At 37.8% G+C, this 13556-nt stretch overlaps 1 protein-coding gene and 1 long non-coding RNA gene across 5 annotated transcripts in view; both read left to right on the plus strand.

The window, feature by feature from the left end:
- LOC126297411 (uncharacterized) overlaps window positions 1-3484 on the plus strand; it is a 51301-nt gene extending 47817 nt beyond the window's left edge. For all 4 annotated transcript variants that reach the window (XR_007552520.1, XR_007552519.1, XR_007552518.1 and 1 more), the window contains one exon: window positions 3447-3484. This is a non-coding gene — a long non-coding RNA (uncharacterized LOC126297411). The remainder of the gene's footprint in view (window positions 1-3446) is intronic.
- A 1136-nt stretch (window positions 3485-4620) lies between these two features.
- On the plus strand, window positions 4621-8721 carry LOC126298923 (peroxisomal biogenesis factor 3). Its single transcript, XM_049990474.1, has 2 exons — window positions 4621-4794; window positions 4909-8721. The coding sequence occupies exon 2, from the start codon at window positions 5027-5029 to the stop codon at window positions 6080-6082; it is 1056 nt and encodes a 351-aa protein (XP_049846431.1). The 5' UTR covers window positions 4621-4794; window positions 4909-5026; the 3' UTR covers window positions 6083-8721.
- The last annotated feature ends 4835 nt before the right edge of the window (window positions 8722-13556 follow it).

Raw genomic sequence — 13556 nt, forward strand, 5'->3', positions numbered from 1 at the left:
TCTTTTCAATCTCACTCTAACAGTGAAGCTGAACGATTTGTTTGAATATTCGGAAGTCCCACGGAGAAATGTTCGTCCCACACATGGGAGCAGGCATTGACAATTTTTGTCCTCTTTACCACTCCTTACTATGTGACGGGAAGTCACTGGTAAAATCGTAACATGGTCATATACACTGTGCTCTGTTGCATCTACTGAGCATGCGGCAGAAAAAATTCGTTCCTTCAGGTCAAAGTTTCAGCCACAAGATGAAGTCATCTGCAAAGTTTACGAAAATAACAGCGCTGGGAGCTTGGAGTCATTACTGAAGCTATCGAACATTCTTAATCATCCAAGGTTCTGCTGAACTGCAGTGCCCTCACCAAAACATGGTGCAGAACGTTTGTCCACAGAACCAGCACGTTGCTGAGACTCGCACCAGCTGTCGCTTCTGTCTCTCTGCCAATTGTTGCTGGCACCATCCACTGTGGTACCCATGGAGGTCGACACTCTGCCGATGTTACTGCTGTTAATGTGATTGACATCATATCCGTTCCACAGTGAGAGCTGATATCCATGAAAACACTGTCCCAGAAGGTCATCAAACCACCCTAGACCACTTTGCCGTTTAACCGACAACAGATCCTGCATCTCTGGATGTTGGCATGCACCATATGGCTGGTTTTTCGGCCAGTGTTCCCAGTCACTTCCGAGGTGGATACTGAGATGTGGGTAGAGAGCTACCGTTAGCTACAGTTACACTCTGCATTCACATCCACATTCAGTCCTCCCCCTGCCATTGTCATATGCATCCTCCGTACATAAAGATGGTGAGGAGGTTGAGGGGGGGGGGGAGAATGTTGTCCTAAGAGTGGGGTGCCAAAGGATGTTTGGCACCTCGCAAACAAACCACAGAAAAGTATAGTCACTGCATGGTGCACTGATGAATGAGACACGCTGGTGTGGCCACGCCTGCTGCAACTTCGTTATATTGCTGCAATTTATGGTCGACCTACAGGTGAGCAGAACAACACTCAGCCTATTTCTGTCAATGACTAAGAGGACAGCATTGCCTTAGATAGGTCACCAGTGTACTAAATGTCTTAGGTAGCATTTATGTTATCATCGTCGATTATTCTTCATGAAAGGGCCCTGTAAATATGTCTGTATCAAGTGATTCTTTAATATTCAGAGGCTGTTGCAATTAATCAGACAGGTCACACACAATGAGTTCATGGCAGCAATTAGGTCACTGAAGATACCTTCATGTGATTTTGATGATGAAGCTGATTATTAATCACGCTTTTCCACTGGTATATTTCCAATTCTCCTTAAGACTGTGAAGGCAACCACCCTTGTACAAAAAGAGAGCCACAGACAATTACAGGCATGTAGCTCTGGTTAGCAGCTTATCAAAGATCTTTAAGAAGCTCTTTTACAGTGGATTGCTAGAGTTTATTTCTGCTGTCAAATCATCTGCATGGTTTCAGGCAATCAAGATTCACAACCGCAGCAGTGTGTGAATTCCTGCATGCTCTCCTAAACGCTTTATTGAAAAGCAAAGGCTACTTGAATCTTCTCGGAACTGTCCAAAGAATTTGATATTAAAGACCACATTATTCTAAGGTGGAAGGAAAGTGAATTAGAGGTATTTCAAAAGAGTGGGTTATGTCAGATCTTACTGACAAGAAGTAGTTTTCTTAAACTGGATAAAATCACTGGAAACATAAGATCATCATCATATGCATCAGAAAAAGCTACAATGGAATATGGTGTGCCCCAAAGGTTGACGTTAGGTCCAATCCTCTATCTTTCATTCATAGATGACCTGAATGAAACTGTACATGCCAAACGAAAAAACTTTATTTCCTGACGCCACCAGTATTTTCATTACAGGAGTAAACCAAAAAGACCTTCAGAAATCTACACACACATCATTTCTGGGGCTAACACAAAGGTTTGAAAGAAATAAACTTACCACAAACACAAAAAAACCGGTAGCCATGAACTTTCATATATCGCACCATAAGCAACAAAATGGCCACTCACTGAAAATAAATAACAAAAGTTTCAAATGTTTTGTATGAAACAAACTTTATTCTGTAGAGAGCGGCCTAAAATGGAACACACACATTAAAGTTCTTACAGCTAAACTGTCATTAATATTATATGCTATAGATAATTAACACATGCTGTAATAGAGAAATAGCAATACAGGTACATCATGCACGATTCCAGTCAGCAATCAAATATGGAATAATGTTCTGGGGGAATGCATTTTGTTTTCAATCCATATTCAAAGCCCAAAAACGAGCTATCAGAATCACATGCAACATAATGAAACAAGACTTGTATCGCCCTCTTTTCCAAACATTAAAGATACTGAACATTCCATGCCTAAACATATTTGAAGTGATAGTCTTTACAAGAGAATATTTAGGAACCACCAAAGCATCTCAGTAAAGCAGCTCTGTACAAAATCGTGGAACAAGAAATGGCAATAACATTCATGACTCCTATGCCACTTCAACCTATCAGAAAAGTGTTCTTCAAAGAGGTATGCAATTATATGATCACCTTAGTAGTAACATCAAATTATTAAAGGAAGAAAGCGTGTTAAAAAAAGCTTAAATCATATCTGATGGATCACAGAATCTACCCTGTAAATGAATTCCTCACCAATTGATGTGAAATCCTACAATGTAAAATTATCAAATGTAACGCAGCAATCACAAGGTGTAACAAATCACGCTTATTGTATGTATGATATTGTATTAAGTCATTTGCATTTACATCAGACTTGACCAAAGCAGTCACTTGTGATAAATTCTATTACTTGTATGCATTTGCGTGATAAATCTTCATTCATATATTTTAATAAATTGAACTAATATTATAGGTCTTCTAATTCCACTCAGTCTCCTCCTGGAGATTAAGGCATAGTAAAACTGCCAAAAACTAAATCATACAAAAGATGTAATTCATCATACCTTTCATCCAGCAACTAAGTTTTCAGTCACAAAAAATCTTATCATATGCTCCTGATGTTTCAGAAGTGTTATAAAGTATGATGCAAGCATTTGCTAGGCTTTTCCTTCTTCACAAAATTATTGGAATATCTTATGGCATGTGGTATGACACTGGTCAACAGTTATTTTGTTGCTAATTAATTGATAGTGAATTTAGGATAACTGTATGGCCCTGAATTCATGAAGTTTAAAATGCAACAGCTCATACATTTCTTCATATATTAAATAAAGTCTAGGGTGCTAATGGCAGTGTGAGGTCGCGTCAATATACTGAAGATTCAATGAACGTATTCAAGCCCCCTTCATAGTATAGCGTGGTACCCCAGGGAGTGCTGATTAAGTATGTCGTCTGCATAACACTCATGTTTAACATTTTACTTAATGTGGTGACTTAATTTTATGCAACCATCTTACGTATTATATGCAAACAAATTTCAGAAATGGAGGAGAAACGGGAATGGATGAAGCAGGATACAGAACATTTTATTGAAGCTGTGGAGAACTACCCCAAGATACGGAACGTGCATAACCGAGACTTTAAGGATAGAGTGAAGAAAATGAGCGCATTAAATGAAATCTCGTCGATATTAGACACATCTATAAAAGAAGTACATAGAAAGTAGCATAACTTGAAGACACAACCCCTTTGCCACCTGCATCCACTAGCTTGTTGTTTTAGGAGTCTAGAAAAAGCTGATGTGTAATTATTACATGTTCTATTTACTTAGCTTGTCACTTTCGATTTTATGAGCATTAGAAAAAAAACATTTTTATAAGCATATCATTCTGTAAAATGCAGTTTATTTCAATAAAAAATTAAGTTCATTGTTGTGTTTTCACATACCTTCAAATAATTTTCCCTTTTCAAGACGTTAAAAAATGCTCTACATACATTGGGTACGATCAGAGAAATCGTGCTGACGAGAATATGAAACAAGTACATTAGGGACTTGTATGAGTCTCCTACAAAGAAAATATTTCAAAATTCAAACTTTTTTTGGTTGTATGTTTCACATAAATAAATGAAATGCCTACTTTATTCGTAGCTCACCGGTAGCTATAAATCATAGTGACTAGCAAACGTTCCTTTGCTGAAATAGCAGTATCGAAGTAAGTGTCTCGTTTTGATATGACGGGCGCTATTAACATCAACAAATACTCAGGATCATTTGAGGACATTCTGCAAAAGTTTTCAAAAGTATCCATACTCCGGATACTAAGTTCTTGCAAAAGGTTATTACAGGCACCATCTTACGATCTTCTCATTATCTACTCTCTAACCCAAATAGTTTTTCTTTTTCACGTTTTGCATTACAATTAAAAGAGCTGCAGCATATCTCACCCGCCTACTTGTCATTTTACATTTCGGCTGACACTCGTAGTGGTACTGAAAGCATATGTAAACAGTATCAGCAAGTTGTTGATGCAAGTTTCCTGCCAAGGAACTTGCGGAAGAATCTTGCTTAATTCTTGCGCTGCTGTGTAAGCTCAGCTGCACGCGGCTAGCAATAACTTCTGCAAGCGACTTGCTAGTGTAAACCATGGAGGTAGAATAATTATTACCTCCATGGTGTAAACCCAGCTTAACGCATGGCACCCTCTGTAAATTTTCCTCTTTGGATTGGTGCTATCCTTCCCGAAACAGAGTGGTGTATCTGCGTGAGTGAAACTGTCTGAACAGGTTGTTGTTTGAATTTAGTAAAGTGTGTAGTCATATCTACGAAGGTGGTGTGTTGCATGTGTGTTGTGTTAATAGAAACGTTGTTGAGAACTGACATACTTCGTGGTAATTCTTGTTTGAGTATCTAGTTTATAGAACGGATGAAATCAATGTGTAGCATTGTGTACGTGCGATATTTATCCACGTCTACGTGTATTTTGATAGCTCGTGTTATTTCAGGTGTTTCGACAAGGCTTGCTTCCCGGACGAAGTCGTACCGAAAATGTTCACTGTTTTCTTCGTCTGCAAAGAGTAAATTACATGGAATAATTATTACCACTTCTGGAAAACTGCCATTATGTCATCTGTGCTGTCCTTCTTGTGGCGCCACAAACGAAAATTTCTGATTGGAGGTGCCGTAATTGGCAGTGCAGTATTAGCAACCCGTTATTGTGTACGTAGTATTCTTAATTTGCAGGAGGCCAAAGCAAGAGAGTTAATAGAACAGTCAAAAAAGCGGCAGCACTTTGAAAATACTGAACGCACCTGTACTGAGACAATCAGTTCCTTAATTTCATCATTTCATGATTCTGTCGATCGCATTCTGGACAGTCAAGGAATTGTCAACAAGCTTAAAACTTCCCCAGCCAATAAAATTGAGTTGTGGGAAGAACTTAAAATTTTAGTCTTTGCTCGAGTATGTCTTATTGTATATGGCGCCGTAATATTAAATATTATTTTACGCGTGCAAATAAATGTGATTGGAGGATATTTGTACCGAAGTGCAACGAACAAACTTGAGTTTCCTTTATCCGGGAGCCTGCAAGAAGAGTATTTGTCATTGTGCCGAAATTTCTTAAACAATGGAATGGAAGAACTTGGCAAGTTGATAGTGCAGAAAGTGAAGGATGTAGTCGGTCCAGTAAATTTGGATAAAAAAGTTGACGTTGAACAGATACGGCGATGGCTGTGGACTATCCAATCAGCTATTGAGATTGAGCGCAGTGATCCAGTATTATGTCACCTGGGTTCATCTTTAAAGACAACTCAGGAGGCAGAGGTTTTCCAAGAAATGTTAAACGATACAATTGATATCATATCAAGTAGTGATGTGCATACACTTTCATCAAATCTAGTATGGGAAGGATTTCAATATAGTATTGAAAGAATCAGTGAAACCTTTGAACCAGTGACTCAGACGTCTTTCGGTAACAAAGGTTTTCAACAATTATTTGTCACTAAACCAAGGGTTGGGTTTTTTAAACCTATGGCTAATGCGCTCGCAAGTATCAACAGTGTAACTCTAGCCCCAAGTTCCTCAGATGCGTTTAACAGCTTCATGCATTTTCTTATGAATGATGAGGGTCTGAAGATTTTTGGAGCAAATGTGTATGAAGCATTCTGTGAGCCATAACTCCATTTGCATCTAAAGAGTGAGGTTTACAAAATTAAGAAAAAGTGTTGTAGATGCTGGAGTACATAAAATCAGAGAAACCAGTGACTGAGAAATTCTTCGGTGACAAGGAGTGTTCAACACTCATTACTTGCTAAAGCAAGTGTTGTTGCATTTCAAAACCTATGGCTAAAGTTCTGGCAAGTGTGAATGGAGTAACTGTTGTCAAGTTCAGCAAATGTGGATGAAGCATTCTGTGAGCCCCACACACATTTTTCATCTAGTCTTATGTGAGAATATAAACTAGTGAGGTTTATAGACTTCAGAAGAAAGTGTTATAGATGAGGAAGTACATAAAAGGTTAGCGAAGATTTAAAACAAAAAATCAAATATGTACTTGCTTTAAACATATGAATAAGATAGCTATAAGTTTTTTGTGTCAAAACATGAAGTTCCTTGGGAATGTAATAGCTCCATGTACGTGTCGTGAGGGTTGTGCGTGTGAGTTGCTGTATATGGGATATTTTTGGTCCTCTCTTACGAGATAGCTGTGATAAATGAAGACAATTTTTTTTTTTTTTGTTCAATGTGTGAATTGATGTTATCCTGGTCAATAGCTACAATAAGCACAGTGAGCCTATTTTTATTAAGGGAAGAATTTGTTTGTAAGTGGAGAAATTTGGAAGACATGTAGGCTAGTGTACTTGTTTTTATCTAAATGTTATTTACTTTGTATGGAAAGTAAAGATGGTCAAAAGAAAATATGCTATTTATTTCTGCATTTCTAAGTACTGTGTGAGATAGTCATTTGTCAGGAGTGGGCAGAAAAGTGATGGAAACTAATTTTGTCTTATTTATTGTATAAGTTAGAAGTATTTGTGACAAAATGCTGTGTAAGTTTTGCACCTATAGCAAAGAAGAGTGATGGTTTCTCACATCCAATTTGAAGAATTACATTTTTCATATGGCTATGGTGATAATACTGCCATTCTACCGTTTTCCTGTCGAGTTAAGAGACTGCAGATAAATTACATGGTTGTTCATAGGCCGGTAGTCCTTTGGTTGCCAACATAGGTGCCGAATAGTGAAAATGGCCAGAGTTGTGTTGTTGAAGCCATTTTCATTTTTTTGAAAACACTTTTAAGTGCTACACCATAAAACTGTTATGAGTACTTGTTGAGATCAAAACCTCCAATTCCAGACATTAAATACAGACAGATTAGAACATGTGAGAGAAGGAATTGTTTGGTAGTAGTAGATATTTGTAGAAGTGCAGCTGGTGTGATCAGATAGTTGTGGAGGTTTATCTTAGAAGTTATTTTGGTTTGTTGTAAATAGAAGCAAAATTGTTTTCTTGGCTGTCTAAGTTGAAAAGGTATAGGAAGACACATTTAAATCCCCTCTGTAGGGTGGGTCCACTCGACCTGGATCTGCATTTGGGATTTTGTACACTTATACATTTGCTAGATGTGCAAGCAGAAAATATGGTTGTGGTAACAAATTGACTGGTAGCAAAGCTCAATGTTTACGTCTGTGCCATTGTGAAAAATGAAAGGCAGGGTCCAATACATATCTATTACCCTTAATATTAAAAGTTTTATAAGTAACAGAGGAACAATTTTGTGTTCATTGTCCTCACTGTTAAGTTACTAGTAAATTGGTCATTTAGTGTCAAGCGACCTAAATTTAAGTGAAGTCCCCATTTCACCCTTTCCAATTTTGATGAAATTTTTTTAGAATGTATGTATGGGTCCTAAATCAAACCATACCAAATTACATGAAGACTAGTATGGTGGGGCACTGACAGCCTTTGGAAATTCAGAGGACACATCCCAGTAGCAGTTAGGCTTGTGTTGGTGAATTCTGATGAATGTACTTTCTCTGCTTAATCTTCTGATAGGAATGAATCTGACTCATGGTTTCTTTTTTTTCTTCAATGAATTGGGCATATTTTCTGACTAGGTTTAACATTGTTCTGTGTCATAACTTTCACCTGATAAGCTGCTCCCAAAGTAACGTCCCATAAGCCCATTTTCACAGAATGATTCTATACCCCTGAGAGATTGCAACAGAATTTCTGTAGATTTGACTGTTGTCAGCTGTAATGCAAAACAAATTCTACACTGCATATTAATATTTGGTTGAATACTCGTCAAGCTATAGTTTGAATCTCGCTTCCACTTGACTCTTGTTTTCAAATGTTAAATGTAAAATTGCTGAATATTTTCACCTTTAGTTGCATGTACATAGATGATGAAAAGTGTTGTGGTGAATTCGAAACTAGCACAGAAACAACGTAAATGAACAGATACATGTTTCTAAAAGTCAAAGGCTGTGTAAATTAATTATTTCGAGAAAAATGAAGACAACTGATAATGGATTACACATCATTTTAAAAAGTGCATATTCCAAAAGTTCACTCATTCTTCTCTCGTAATAGAAGTCAGTGTGTTTTTTGACTTCTTTATTATTGTTGAACTGGTTTGTCCCAGAAATGAAACAAGTATCTGCCTAAATGACATATCAGTGATGACCTGTAATTTTTCAGTTTGAACATTTTGTTACCTATCACCAAGCACTTAAGAATGGTCATCAAGTCAATCATGATTGTATAAAATAAGTGAATAGGAATTTTCAATTAAATGTCAGAAATTTATTTTAAAAAGCTATTCATGACTGCTGTCTCCCTCAAAGAAAATGTCAGTTGAGTATTAATGTCATTGAGCACTGGTCCATATAGTATGACGCGTTTACAAAGAGAAGGCAATATATCAACTACACTCTTTTTAATACATCTACTACAACATATATCTACAAATCTGGACAACTGTCAGGAAAAGAACTCTCATATTATGAAAGTGGGTTAAAATGGTGAAGTAAAAGACAAGAAATTGTCAGTAGGAAACTGGAAGTCCAAATGCTAGATTCAGATATTACGAAGGCAAATACAGGCGTGTTGTCCCACTAAATTGCCTTGTCAGTGCAGAAATGACTTACATAAATAGCATTATTAGAGGTGTTAAAAAACTGAAATCATTTAAACTGAATGAGATGGTAGACCCAGTGCAGTACCTGTGAGGTCATAAATAGAATCTGGAAAATAATTATTACAATCCATCACTATAATTTACACCAAACCCATTCATGAGTAAAAGGGGTGGGGAAGCTGCATAATGATCTCCACATTGATGAAACATCAGACTGTAATCTTACGGCCTTATAAACCAAATTTTGCAAAACCCAACTTCCTCTTTACACATGATACTATAGAAACCTTGAATGAAGTAATGGGCGCACATAGATTTGTGATGAAATGGGAGGATTTAGTGCATTTCTAATGTTGTGTATTATCTGTGAAGGCATATAAATGGGATATTAAATATTTGAACCAACCTGACAATTTAGGAAAATTTATCTTTCAGTGCATTGTTGAGAGACTGATCACTTTAAGTAGCTGAAGAAACATGATAATAGAACAATTAAAGTAAGGTGTGTCGCATTTTGTGAATTCTTTTTCTTTTTGGCAGTCATGTTTTACTTCTTCAGTAAAGATGTGGAGGCAGCTTACTGCAACATTTTATCTTCCTCTTTCAAGTCCCTAAAAGACATAATGTTTAAGTGATGTGCAATTTTTGTGACTTTATATAAAAAGAATTGTTGTAAATATGCTACGTCAAAACACCGAAGACCAGTTTTATTTGTGGGACAACTTGGTCAGTATTTGATAGATACTACTCGACCACAATATAATTGCTCTTGGCCAATATCGGAAACACATAGTGATGTCACAGAAAAAAAGTACAGTGGCTACTAAGGGAAACACATCATGCTGTCAATGCTTCAAAGTCAGTTCTGCATATACTATCAACCTTGATTAAGTGCTGGCTCACAATAAGCTGACCAAAGCGTCCTGAGGTCGAGGTGCATTAATATTGTGCTCAATTAATACAGCCTTCATGGACAAGAGTTTTTGATCTGCAAACTGGTCACTGTCTGTCCTTAAGACATACTTTATTTTTAGAAGTACTATAGTAATGTGAACGAAAAAGATGGATGGTTATGCAATGTGCGGTGGCAAGGAGCAATGTGCCTAGTGACACTGCAGCCAAAAGCATCTTTCATCATCTGGCTGTAGCATGTATGTGGGATGTTGAACATATAGCATTGATTCTCTAGTTTAGGTATGGTAAAGCTATTTAACCACTGTAGTATTCATTGTGGGTGCCATAAAGCAGATATGACACATATTATGTTAAGAAGTGAAAGGTATAGTTTTCTGAACATACGCATTGGTGTAGGGACAGTCAGAAGCAGAAACGGTGTCCCAATGCGGAGCTTACCCCAGCACTGCCACTTACTATGGTAGGCAATGCCCGGAGCATGTGATGTGGGACAGAGACAAAGAACACATTGTGGACGTGTCTTTTGACCTGCACGTGACTATAAGAAGGGGCATGTCTCTGTAACCTGTAGTTACCTTAAGGGTAACTATGCAATGACACCATTTGCGTTAGTTGTATGTCTCTAGTGTTGAACCCCGATTGTGCTATATAATATCATGCACAGCAATCTCTCATTGGAACATCTAGCCACTGATGAACTGCTGCACCAGTGCACTAAAGGAAATTGTAAAAAATAGTCTTCTCAAAGAACACATCATCGAAAGACAGTGGACCACAGCGTAATATCAACTATCAAGGGGAATTTCTCTCTCTTTATTTTTTTATTTATTTTTTATTCTTTATTATTTTTTTAATGAGTATAGGTTTGTCTCAAGTATCAGAAACTCGTTGAAAATGTGAAAATTCTGACATATAGTTTTCTTAAACTATTTACCAGGTGGTAGAAAAAAAGGTCCATTGTGTAATGTAATGCGGAACAACTGTTAACAGCATGTATCCTTAATAAAGATATACAGGAGATGAGCTAAAAAAGGTGCAGAGAAGGAGAAAGGCTGGTACACATTTTGTGTGAAGGGTGCACAGTGAACTTAGAAAACACCTGTCTCTGTGTCAACACTGAACACAGCAATATGTTGATTTAAGATTATCCTTTAGAGTGTTACACCAGACATGTAAGGGAATGAAAATGATTTATATCGTATAACTCATCAGTATTTGATGTATATGTGTAAATGATGAGTGATGTGTTGATAATGGGGTAATCTAAAAGTTGATGTATAGAGAATAAGTGGCAGGATAATGAAGATAAGAAAAATGTGAAGTGTGTGTGTGTGTGTGTGTGTGTGTCTGTGTGTGTGTCTGTGTCTGTGTTCTGAATATGTTAGTTACACCATTTTTGAGAGACTAAGCCAAAAGGCTTATGGTGGTCAGTATATTATTAATTGGCTGCAGTAAAGGAATGTGAAGTGTGCATTTTATATACATGTCAACTGATAGGAATGACTCAATCTGCAAATTGTGGTGCAAGAGTGTTTTTTCCAACTTGGTTTCTTAGGAACTGCAAAAAGTGACAGCTAACCGGGCTCTGGTGTAGCTGGGACAGACCTGGGTAACCAACAGTGGATTAATAACCAGCTTTCAGCACGGGAACTAGTCTTGGAAAGGATGGATATAAAAGACAATGACCCAGCAAGACAAACAGACTACATATTGGAACTTGGAACATTGGAATGCTGACAGAAAAGGTAAAGGAGATGGTGGATATGATGGAAAGGAGAAAGCTACATATCTGAGGCATGGGAGAGGCAAGATAAAAACTGGATGGCAGTACAGAACTGAGGGAAGGTTACAAATTGTATTGTGGTTTGGATGGAGGAGGAGGACAAGAGTGAGTGGGAATTGGGAGGGATAATCTAAAAGAAAAGAGAATAGGTGGCAGGATAATGAAGATCAGAAAAATGTCAAAGCGAAGAGGTATGGAGGTGATTCAGATGTATGCACCTCAAGTGGGCTGCACATCTCAACAAGAGGACTTTGAGGAAGAAGTACAAAAGCAGTTGAATGAACAAAGGATAATAGTCATGGGAGACATGAACGCACATGTACGAAGTGAAAGACAAGGGTATGAAAATGTGGTGAAAGCAGAAGGATGGGGTATTAGAAACGAAGAGAGATTGCTGGAATTCTACAAGAAGAATGATTTTGTGATAGGTAACTCTCAGTTTCGGAAGGGTGAGAGTCACAAAGTAATATGGCGCAGCAGGAATCTAACTCAAAAATTGTTGGTGGACTGCATGTATATGATTGGGAAGTGAAGAGGAGTGTAACAGATATATAGGTACTATCATCTGAGGCATTGGATGGAGACTGTCGGCTACTGGTGATGAGCATGAGAACCATGAAGTATGGAAACTCAAGGAAAAGGAAGTCAAGGAAAAATACCTGGAGATAAGTGAATGGTTACCGAAGGATGAATCAAAGAGGAGTGGGGACAATTTAAGTGGTATGGTAAAAACTGCAGCAGTTGTATGCGGAAGGGCAGGTGGCAGAAAATGGAGGACACACCATGGTGAAATGAAAAGAGCCACAGAGGTAGTGGGAAAGAAGAATGAGGCCTTCAGGCTATGGTCCTGAGAAAGAATCAAATTAGCAAGAGAGGAGTATAAGGAAAAGGAGGCAAATAAGATAGTTGCTGAGGAGAGAATAAAATGGATGAAAGAAAGGACAAGATGATGGAGGAAGATAGCAGAGGAAGTGAGAAAGTACCACATGGAATGGTCAAAAGTAAGAGGAAAGGTTTGAGAAAGGATTTAACAATGATGGATAGGAATGGGAAAGAGGTTAATAACAAAGAGAGACTGAAGATAGTGCGGAGGAACAATAATCCTGGATTTGGTGTAGGGCGGCAGTGAGGTGGGTGGACTGCTGTGGCCTGTTGTGGGGTTGTGCACCACTGAGGGCTGCAATGGAATGAAGCCTCTCCGTTGTTTCTAGGTTCCCAGTAGTTTAATACACAAGCTGTGCTTCTTGCATAGGCTGTTGATTATTCTACTTTGGCTTCGTTCTCGGCCAGTTTTTACCTGTTGGCCATTATCAAGTGTGCTTGAAACACATTGAATCTTTATAGACTGAAATAAAGATAAACACAAAAACAGAATAACATTTATATTAATTGTGGTATTTTGTCTTTTTTATTGATCTTGAACCAACAGCTTATGCAATGTGTTACAAGAGACTTTGCATTTAATAACTCCCAAACTTAGCAAAAGTATCCTTCCGCCCATCTTTTTTCAGTACCAGCGTTGTTAACTTCAGCTCTCTAATGAGCATGGTGAGATATGCTTGAGCACCATATGTAAAAGATGATACTGTATAACTTACTGGAAATGACCAGCAGATTAGACATGTGAGAGGTTTCGGTTGAATGATGCTACTTGAATGTCTGAATCTAATCAGATGCAGACCTGTCATCAACAGCACATTTTATTAGAATGATATTTACAGAAAAATCACAGTTTGGCTATGATGAGATATTTCCAGTACTAGCAACTGGGGGCAGAAGATAACCCACACAGACCTGGAAGCCATAAGCA

This window comes from Schistocerca gregaria, chromosome X (genome assembly GCF_023897955.1).
Source record: "Schistocerca gregaria isolate iqSchGreg1 chromosome X, iqSchGreg1.2, whole genome shotgun sequence".
Lineage (NCBI taxonomy): Eukaryota > Metazoa > Arthropoda > Insecta > Orthoptera > Acrididae > Schistocerca > Schistocerca gregaria.